The following is a 10,686-nucleotide window of genomic DNA, read 5'->3' as shown; positions in this document are numbered from 1 at the left end:
AGTTAAAAAATATTGCTTGTAAATAGTACTGTTAACAGTAAAGGAAAAAATATAAACAGTATGGTAAACAGAACATCATACAATACGTCATTTCCCAAAAGAACAGATGCTACATCTGAAACCCTTTCAGAACGTTCAAGCTACATTTTGGACCCGATACTGCTTTTTTTCAACTCAAGGCTCCAACTGCTTCCAGTGAGATTTCAGTACACAGTCAATGCAGGATTAGACCCTTTGCTACTACATTAAAATGCTTACAGTGAAAAACAATTGATTTAAAACAGCAGGGTTGAATGGATGGTTAAACAGAATGGTTTGGAGGGGTGTAATAGTGAAGGCAACCTTTTTACTGTGTTTTTAAAACATGAGACAAAGGTTTAATTTTTAATTTTTAATCCAGTTTGAGAATTGTGTAAAGTACGTACAGTACTGTAGCTTAGCTATCTAGTAGAAAATACTACCTTGAGTTGAACACAGCTCTTTACAACACGCTTAGCCCTATTTTGGCCTGTATTTCAGTGGTGCAAATGGTGAGTGTTGCCATGGAATGAGGATGTTCAGCTTGCTGGGATTAATCCAGATTTATACCCATCTGACAAAAAGGAATTTTTTTATGCTCTAACCAGCCAACGATGATGCATTATAAATTAGTTAAATATCAGATCATGCCGGTTATTGTTCATACTACGTCATGTCAGTGGCTCTCATTTGGAAAAAAAAAATATATAAAAATCATCACATTTGATTCTAGTGCTGCTTTTACAGCTCTTCTGTCTCGATTATAATGGAGAAGATTCAAAATGCCCTTAAGTGTCTGATTCCAGAACCTAAGTAGGTTAAAAGCACTTGTTTAAAAAAAAAATCAGGAAAACTGAGATTTTCTGTTTCTGTTAAAACATGCCTTGGACATTTTAATGATGACAAATAAAGGTTACAAGACATTTCAACTTTCATGTAGGCAAGCAATTAAAAAAAAAAGCTTTTGTTTATGTTCCAAAACATAGTGTTGTTTTAATGTCATATCTGTTAATATCTCATTAACAACTTGTGCCAGCAGGTTAAGCAAAGTACAACCAAAGTTAGGTAAGTGTTACGTTATTACAGACTCCATAGCTACTAGGTACACACACACAAAGTAGATAATGATAGCTTGCACTTTTATGGCATCTTTCATCTGAAGATCTAAGTACTTTATAAGCATTAATTAATTAAGCTTTCTAATGACATGAACAGAACAGTAAGTTGGCTTCTCCAAGCCTACAAGGGAAGAGCTGGGAACAGAATGCAAGATTTTTAGTTTTACTTATGCACGCGGAACACCAGACAAGTTTACATTCCTGTCCTGGGAACCACAGTCTATCAAAGGTCACTATCAAGGGTATTTTGCCTCATGTCCTAAAGAACGTTAATAGTCCTCACATTTATTTATGCATTCACAAAAATGTATGCAGTTATATATATAAAAATATGAACACACACACATATGTATAGGTACAGACACCTATAGACACCATTACATGGGCACGTGCACACAGACACGCGCACTGAGACACACATGCCTCCGTTTTCAGTCTCAAAAATCTGTAGTCCTGGAATGAAGTCCAAACTTCACTACAGAAGACTGAGAAGTTTCATTTTCTTTTCCTTTGGTTGTTCCTTGGTATTCCTTCTTGGTATTCTTTGGTATTCCGGGAATAATGTAGTATGGAAATTAGCACTTTGGATGAGTAAAGCTGCATCTTGATAATTGCAACATATCAAATTCCGTATCAAATTTTAAACATAGACTGCTCTTTCTTCAGGATACAAGATGAAGCATAGTACAGTTCTAAGGAAGTGTAAACATTAATGTGGAATTCTAAGAAGGGGTGTATTACAAAATTACCTTTACTCTGTGATACAACATTTTAAGGCCTCTCTTTAGGTAACATAGAGGTATACTAAGCATAAACACCCCTTAAGGCATTAAGTCCGAAGGTACCAGCACTTCACACTTTACCGTGCAGTTCTGCTATGAGCAAGGTGGTTGTTAATAGAGGACAGGTTTTGAAGTTTACCTCCCGCTGCGAGCTGTGTCACCATTTGTCCCCTCAGCACTCACACACCCCGAGCCTACGGAATTTGTTTGACCCTCACCTACCTCCAATGGGCCTACAGATGGATATAGCCACATACGTGTTGCATTTACAACAGCAAACTTCTGGGCAGCTTTCCTCTAGCGGACCCCTGTTGTGAAAAAGCCGATTTTCCCCAAAGGGCGGACCAGAGGGTCACCCTGGCCAACGTGGCCGTTGGTGTAGTCGAGTGACGCAAACAAGCCTGAGCTTTTGCCTTTCTTTGCGGTATTTCCGCTGCAACTGAGCGCACCGTCGCCAGGTGCTACCGCGGGCACCGGTCCCCTCACACACACAAAGGGGGGATGGGGGAAAGACGCCGTTATCTGCCTGCCCGCGCTACGAAGCCGACCCTGGGGACGGGACAGGTTCACACTCTCCCCCTGGGCCGGGCCACGGCCTCGCTGCGGGGCTGGGGGGAGGGACCGGCCTCCCTCACACCGCGCTGCCCCCGGCCGCGAACCGGCGGGCCTCTGCGCGCCCGGCACCTCCTCCGCCACGCTCCCCGCCACTGGCGGGGAAACCGCCCCTCCCGCGGAGCCCCGGCGGAAGGAAACCTGCGGACGGCGCACGACCCCGGCTCCACACCCCTCCGCGCCGCGGAGGACGCCGCCGGCCCCGCAGGCGGGCGAGAGCGCGCAAGCGCCGCGCGCGGGGCTCGCCGGCAGCCCCGCCTCCGCCGCCGCCCCGCCCCCCCCGCGTCCGCCGGACCCACGTTACTTTGATTGACAGCGCAGCCCTCCCCGCTCTCCTTCCCGCCGACCTTCCCCTCCTCCCCGCCGCTCCGCGCGCCGGCCGCCCTCCTATTGGCCGGCTCGCGGCGCTCCCGCCGCTCCGCCAGAAACGGTTCCCAGCGAAAGGCTGCGGGGCGGCGGGGCTGCGGCGGCCGCCATTGGCCCGCCGGGCCGGGGCGCGTCACGGACCCACGTTGGTGCCGGCACCGGCGATTGGGCGGCGACGGGGGGGAGTGGGGAGGGGGCGCTTTCCCCCGCGCGGCGGGGTGGGCGGGGCCGGGCGGCTGGTTAGCTGGCGGAGTGTGAAACCGCGTGCTAATGTAAGCGGGGCGGGCGCGCGAGTGCGGCGCGTCCCGGCTCGGCCCGTCCCGATCGCGCCCGGCCCCGGCCCCTCAGGAGCGGCGCGGGGAAGGAAAGGGAAAGGAGACCGGCGGCGCTTCCAGCCGCTCGCCCCAGGGTGCGGGGTTTTGTTTGTTTGTTGTTTTGTTCCACCCCCTCCACCCCCGGTGGGGAGAACTTTACCCCTGGTCGGCGCGGAGCGGTGGGGCGGCGAAGGAGGATGCGGATGAGGATGCTGCTGCTGCTGAGGAGGATGATGATGGTGATGCTGCTGCCGCCGCGATGTTCCGCGCTCGGGGGGCCCTGGTGAGACGCGCCCGCCCGGAGGAGGAGGAGGCTGCAGCGGTGCCGTGGCACGAAGGAGCTTCCCGTCTGATTTAGCCTCGATACGGACGCTTTTATCGTTTTTTTTTTTATCTTTTTATTTTTCCTTTTTTTTTTTTTTTTTTCTCCATTCACCCCCCGACGGGGCCGATCGGGCCAGCGGGCGTTTTTGAGGAGTTTTGTTCTTCTTTTGTCCCGGGGAACCTCTCCGCAACGAACGGGGGAGTCTCTGCCGCCTGTGTGGTTCCCCCACCCCCGCCCCGCTCTGCCCTCCGGCCTTCCGTGCTTGTGCTACCGGAGCTGCTCCCACTGGGGCCGGCGGTGCAGAGCCCCCCCCGCCCCCTTCCTCCTCCTCCTCCCGCCTTCCTCACGTCTTCTCCATCGCTCCGATGACCTGGCCCCTCCGCCGACGCCTGGGAGCAGCGCGGCCCTCCACGGAGACTTTCTCGCTCCCCGCCGGCTTGCGACGGTCCCGCCGCTGACGGACAGACGGACACCGCGTCCCACTTCCTCCGGCTGGATTTTTCTTCCCCCCCTCCCCGCTCTTGGCAAAAAGAGGCAAGAAGTAGGGAGAGAAGTCACCGCCGCTGTCTGGGGCTTTCCGGCCTTACAGTCACATCGGCAACTTGCGAGCCCGAGAAAGGGGGTATCGTTCGCTCCCGCAGAGCGGCGGAGCGGCCGCAGCCACCCCCACCACCCCCCCGACACCCCGGTCCCGTCGGGTCCCGTCCCGCCGGAGGATCGCGGAGCGGCGGTGACCGTCCGGAGCGCGACCCCTCCGCCCCACCCCGGGCACCCCCAGCGCTCCCCGGAACAGCAGCAACAAAGGACGCGGCGGACGGAGGATGTCCCCGCGGCCGGGGCACTGAGCGCCGCCTCGCCCCGCGGCCGCCGGCTGTCGCCGCTCCTGCCCTCGCGGCTCTCCGGGGCGTGAAGCCGGGGCAGGGCGGGGGGTGGCTCGCCGGGAGAACCGCGCTGCGAGGGAGCCCCGCCGCGGCCGGAGCCATGTTCCCCCAGAGCCGGCACCCCGTAAGTACGGCCGGGGCCGCCCCCCGGCGGGGGTGGGGGCGCGGGGGCCGCCCGGGGAGCGGGGCGGGGGCTGCGGGTGCTGGCCCGGGCGGTGGCACCCCCGGATCCCCCCCACGCCTGGCTTGAAGCGGGGGAGGGCGGGTGCCTTCCTAAGTTTGTCCCCTCCTGGGAGGAGCGGCAGGGCCGGGGATGGAAGGGGAGACACACAGACGGACGCGCCCCCTCCTCCCGACCCCCTTTTGTTTCGCCATCAACTTCTGTGCCTTGGGAACGACGGCAGGGGGTCGCCGTCGGGCCGGGCAGAGCCCCCCTCCCCGCCGAGCGCGGCGCCCGGGCCGGGACCGGCCGTGCCCCCGGCGGCGGGGGTCGGCGGGGAGGAGCCGGCACGCCCCGCTTTCGGGTAGACGGCGGCGGCAAGGAGCGGGTGGGTCGGGGCCGGAGCGGCTCTCCGAGCGCCGTCGGCCTCGCCCCCCCGGCAGATGAGGGACGGGAAGGTGGGTAACAAGTGCGCGGCGCTCCGGGGTCGGGGCGGGCCGGGCTCTCCCTTCTTTCCCTTCCCTCTCCCTGCTTCCCTCCATCCCTCCGGCCCGGCCGCGGCGGGCAGCGCCGCCACTAGCCCTATCCCTTCCCCCCACCCACCCCATCCCTCCCCCCGGGGCGGCCGCGCCGTGTCTGAACGTGCCTCTCTCTCCCGTGCCGGCTGCCGCCGCGCCAGACCCCGCACCAGGCTGCGGGCCAGCCTTTCAAATTCACCATCCCGGAGTCGCTGGACCGCATCAAGGAGGAGTTCCAGTTCCTCCAGGCGCAGTACCACAGGTGAGCGCCGGAGGGACACCACGGGGTCCGGGGGTCGTTGCCCCGACCCCGGCGGGGTGCGGAAGGGGACGCGGCGGGGGAAGGGGGGGTACTGCACTGAACGGGCGCGTCCAGGCGGTGGCGTGCGGCGTCACGGCTGAGCCTCGCCGCGGGACCCGGCACCGGCGCCGCGGAGAGTCCCGATCCGGTCCCCGTCGGCGGCGGGACGGGACGGGGGTGTCCGGAGGACGGGGGGGCTTGGGAGGAGACACTCTTGCGTTGTGCGGGTTCTCCTCCCGATGGGCGGCCCCGGCACCCGCGAAAGGGTGTTCGCGTCGGAACTGGAGCGGTTCGGTGCATGTATGCATTAAAATTTAAAAAAAAAAAACCAAAACCAAAAGTATTTGTTAGGGATCCTTCTGTGGAAGACTTTTTAAAGTATATCGGGAGAAGACCTGCGCTAATTCTGTGTCACAGAGCATTAAGGAGGTTAATTCTCATGTTTGCTCATTTGCGTGTGGTGTTAATGCAAAGATTAATAAAATGCTAACGTGCGGTGCTTAAAGAGCCGAGAAGGACTGTTAAAGCACACAAGTACTGGAGTGCTAACACAAAGTTGACGTGACCCTGCTGGAGCCGTGGCATGCGTTTCTGATTGCCGGGCTGTCCTTCAGGCGTTCTGGTTGGGTTTGCCCTCGCTGCTGAGGTCCCTGCAGAGATTTAGAGTACGGGCTCTTGCATACACAGGGCGTTAAGGGGCACTTACTCTTCTTAATTTTGTCCTTGCGTGCACCTGCAAGACCTGGATAGGAATAAAATCTTTACAGGTTTCACAGTTAGAAACTGCTTGGTTTTGATGAGGTTTCCTCTTTCTTACCTATGACACTGTAGTCATAGCCTTATCTAAAATCATTAACTTGTTTAAGCCATTTATTACTTTATTAATGCCGTGTAAACTATAAACATTCGATAACAGAGCTGTAAGTGAAAAATGCTGGCTTACACACTAACTGTTCCTTTGGATGCTTACTGGTGTCATTAAAAAAAAATCAAATCAGTATGCTAGAGAACAAAGGGAATGTTGAGGCATTTGCCCTCAGTGAAACTAGTCAGAATTACAGTCTTGTTAGTGATGAGATATGCAAGTACCAAATGCAACTGCTTTTAATTTATGAAAACAAAACCAGAAAACTTTCTAGGAAATGATAATCAAAAGTTACTGATTTTCAAGCTGTGGGCAAGATAACGTTAGAGAGTACTTAAGGTTAAGAATTATAGACATATTCAAGTTGTAATTGTAAACATGAGTGGTGTTACTTGGCAGTAATTTACTAAATGCCCTATACAAAGAAATACCTCTAGTTTACTACTGAGAAGTACTTTGGGAGAAATTCAGCTCCTGGTATAGCTTGAAAGTTGCAGCACTTAGTAGCAGCTTTTCATCAAAGCATGAAGATTGGGTATGTTTGGGTTCTGGAGACAGTCTGGGTCTCGTACAGCGCCCGTGAAGTACCTTTTAAATTTCCAGTTCAGCCTTTGTATTTAAAGTATGAATTAAGTCTTTCTGTGTTTGTGTGTTAGTTTATGAGGTTTTTTTTTTAATTAGCTGCTTCTGTGAAAATACAGGTAAAGTGGGTGGATGTCAAAACGAATGACATAACTGTTACATTAAAGTGTGATCTATTTTGTAGCCTTAAATTGGAATGTGAGAAACTGGCAAGCGAAAAGACAGAAATGCAGAGGCACTATGTGATGGTAAGTATATTAGGTTTTTCTCTATTTCAGTAAATACCTCCTAATGCAACGTAAGCCAGCATAAGAAAATAACGTGTGCTCCTTTATTTGCAGTATTATGAAATGTCGTATGGATTAAACATTGAAATGCACAAACAGGTAAGACATTTTGTTTTCTAAACCACAAAATCTGCACTGTGTCTAGTGCATTTAAATGTAGCTGTTCTGTTTATGTTCAGATGACTGTATCATGTGTCTGAATCAATAGGCTGATTTGTAGCTGTGATGAGTAAACCTTTGCCTACCTGCTGTCAAATGAGGTATAGATTAGGTTGAGTGACAAGGCTTTCTTGGTATTGGTCCTGAAAGATACTGGCAAAAATAGGAAAGGTCTCTTGTATCTGTGGTTTCAAAGATACAATTCGGTGCTTTACGTGGTTTTCTTTTGTTGGTGGTAGAGCCTTGTTATGTAGAACTGGTCTTATGCATCGGTAGCATATTTGTAGCAGTAGTTGCTCAAATCCTTGCCATTTAAAGGTATGAAAAGATTAGTGACTTGGAAAGCTCTAGTTATGACTATGAGTTTGCAAGTTCCCATAAAATTCACACTTATGGCCACTATAATGGTGAATAAAAAGAGTATTGAACTGGAACAAGACACTGAGGACCTCATAAGAGAAGAAAAGCTAAATGATTGCTCAGCCCAGAGGACCCTCAATTGAGTAGTCATTGTCTGCCAAATAAAGCATTAATGGCAGGGTGTAAGTATTCTGTAGATATGCTGACATTCACTTTTTCATCAAGATGCTGGTACAATAAGTCTTTCAGAAATCGATGGCCTCTTAAAAAAAATTATCATTAGATGAAGTTGCACAGTTGGACACATTTCAAAGTGCAACAATACAATTCTTTCGTGATGTGTATGTGCTATTTCATCTAAAACTCTTGTTTCATTAAATTAAAGAGCATGGCTGACCGGCTAGGGCACAGCGAAGAAATTGATTAGTTCAGGCTTCGGATCTTCAGTATATTCAAAGACTTTCATTAAGCAAGTGAATTGCAGAGTTGAATTTTGCTTTTGTAACTCTGAACTCTTTGATTTTTGTCTTGTTTTCCCCTAAAAATACTATATTTGATAAGGTGGTATTATAATTCTGTGGTAACTTTCTGTCTGCAAGGCTAGGTAGGTATTCTCTTGGTTTTTAGAGGTACACTTGTTTGAATCCAAAATACCGGTAAAAGAAGAATATTATGACAATCTCTTTTTTTTTTTTTTTTTTTTTTAAATAATGCACTGAATATGTAGACAGAACAACTGAAGTAGTGTTTTGCTAGGTTCTGCACTGTAGCTGTGATAGTTGTCTTGCATTTTAGAAGGTCAGTTTTTCTGTGAGGTGACTTTTTCTGGGCTTTGTGATTTGGAGATTTCTTTCTTTCTGGGATTATTTTTTTCCTAAACAACTTTTTGGCACTCTGTAACCTGTGAGGAAGCCAACATCTGTATAGGAACCTCATTTGGTGTGAAGTGGATGTTGTTTTCAGAACATCTTTGAAGAGAACCTGTGACTTCAGTAAATGTACTAGGAATTAAGTTTAGATAAAATCAATTAAGCCCACAAGATTAAAGAGTGTCAGAACTGAGGTTTCCACTTTGACCTTAACATCTGTGTATTGCAAGGGTTTAATGTTCTGTATGTATGGCAACTATAATTACATACCCAGTAGGCAGTGATACTTTGGAAGCTTTTAAGATTTATGACGGAGCATTATACATACATACGTTGGTTTTATCTGGGGAGGGTAGAGCACACTTGCTCTGTGTATGCTGTTAAGAAAAGAGTAAGCTTTTTGAAGGCATAAGTACATTTCAGTGGATATGAGTCTCAGATACTATGCTTTTATGTGTTAAGTAATTCTAATTTCTGATAAAAGTAACACCTTCTTGTTAAAGACTCTTGATTTAGATGCCTGTAATGAGGATGCCAAATGGTGTTACAGTTCAGTATGTAGGTGGTCTTAGGTTTTTTTTGTTTCCTGTAACGTACCAATGACATTCTTCTGAATTTCCACCTCTAACGATAAGTTCTGAGGAGGCTTTTGGCAGATAGTAATCATAATTCTTATTAAAACTGGTGACGTCTAGCCCCAAGGGTGTAGCCAGGCTCAAATTGATGCTTTTTGCTGGCTGATCACCAGCGTGGCCTAAGTGCTCATTATGTTGTAGAGAGGGCCTTTGGAGCTCTCATTACGTTTGACAGGAATTCTCTCTAGGGGGAAACTGGGCATTAGCTAGACTCCTGACAGGCTGAAATTATTCCTGCTTTATGGCTTATAACCAAATGCTAGCAAGGCATCATCAGGGGACACGAAAAATTGTCATTTCTGACAACATCTTTGTTACTGAAAAATGCAGTGATGGGGAAACTTTCCGCTGAACAAGCTTTAATGTTTTTAAGGCCTGCCTCCTGTGTGGATACTGCACTCGCTCTGTGTGAAGCCCTTCAGAGTGCTTGGCTGCTGATTGGAGAAAAAAAAAAAAAAAGACACTGCAGCAGTGTTTCTTTATGCAGTGCTGTGCATAACTCACTGTTAAGGTAGAGTCACTTCCATAAAACGAAATAGTTGCAGTTTGCCTGCGTGTGAAAGGGTTGATTTCTTGTACTGATACAGTTGCATCAGCAGTTCTCTCTTTTGGTAATCTATTACAATTTGACTAAAAAAAAGTTAGTCAGGACTTGAATGTTCCTATAAACAGACTTAATTGAGGTGAACTTTCCATACACAAACAGCTGTACTGCAGACCTTTCCACTTGAATATGTTGCATTTGCATCTAGAAATGGCCATTTTAAAGCTTCCTTCACAACTTTAGCTTTGGCACTTTGCAGTGTTTAATTGCGTAATTGTGTGCTTAAATCCAGGAACTGCTGCTACATTTCAACCTGCTGGCTGAACAGTGGTCAAGAAATAATCTTTCTAGCATATTTGTGGCTAGCTTGTGGTTTCTTGTTTTTTTTTTTTTTGTGTGAATTTTTTTAAAAAATTTCAAAGGTTAGCTCTTAAGAGGATGTTGTATGTGGACTCTCATACTGTTTTCAGAGATAATTTTAAGGTGAATAGTTACTGACTAAGTTTGCAAACCTGAAACAGAAACAAGCACCTGAGGATTTGTTTAGGATAGATGCACTCGATTCAGATATCGTTATCATATGTGTCAAGAAGACAGAATGAATAAGGGCGTTTTGTGTGGTCTTAAGTTTCTATTCTGTGTTTATACTGTCCAAGTCAGACTTTTCCCACTGTGACATCCGTTGCTGGCAAAGCAGATGCATCAGCTGTTAGTGCCAAGATGTAGAGTTGGTTGGGTGTTAAAAATCACACTGTACTTAAAGGGTTGCTGGCCTTTGCTGTTAGGGCAGTGCCTCTTTATTTTCACCAGCTCTTGTCTGTCATCTTCTGTCATAAGTCAGAAGATAAGGCTTCCTGTGCGTTTAATGCCTAGATTGTTTAGGTGCAAGATTAGCCCTTGTTCAGTGGCAGGCAGCCAAAGAAAGAAAAATTCATCACCGCTGAACCAACTGACAGACTATATAAACTACTACAACATGTGGATTTCTGC

General features: G+C 49.0%; 1 protein-coding gene across 3 annotated transcripts in view; it reads left to right on the top strand.

The window, feature by feature from the left end:
- The first annotated feature begins 3,111 nt into the window (after nt 1-3,111).
- Nucleotides 3,112-10,686, top strand: part of LOC141735864 (transducin-like enhancer protein 1) — a 76,139-nt gene continuing 68,564 nt past the window's right edge. Inside the window, exons 1-4 of one of the 3 annotated variants that reach the window (XM_074569248.1) lie at nt 3,112-4,540; nt 5,256-5,356; nt 7,027-7,090; nt 7,184-7,228. In XM_074569248.1, coding sequence (XP_074425349.1) covers nt 4,517-4,540; nt 5,256-5,356; nt 7,027-7,090; nt 7,184-7,228 — 234 coding nt within the window. In that variant the 5' untranslated portion in view covers nt 3,112-4,516. Of the gene's footprint in view, nt 4,541-4,937; nt 5,035-5,255; nt 5,357-7,026; nt 7,091-7,183; nt 7,229-10,686 lie in introns of those variants that run through there. The other 2 variants (XM_074569251.1, XM_074569249.1) reach the window with 2 other exon arrangements.

The sequence above is a fragment of the Larus michahellis genome, chromosome Z, assembly GCF_964199755.1.
Source record: "Larus michahellis chromosome Z, bLarMic1.1, whole genome shotgun sequence".
NCBI classification, from domain to species: Eukaryota; Metazoa; Chordata; class Aves; order Charadriiformes; family Laridae; genus Larus; species Larus michahellis.
The sequence above is the reverse complement of the archived record's forward strand: the minus strand, read 5'-3'. Positions and strand labels throughout refer to the sequence as shown.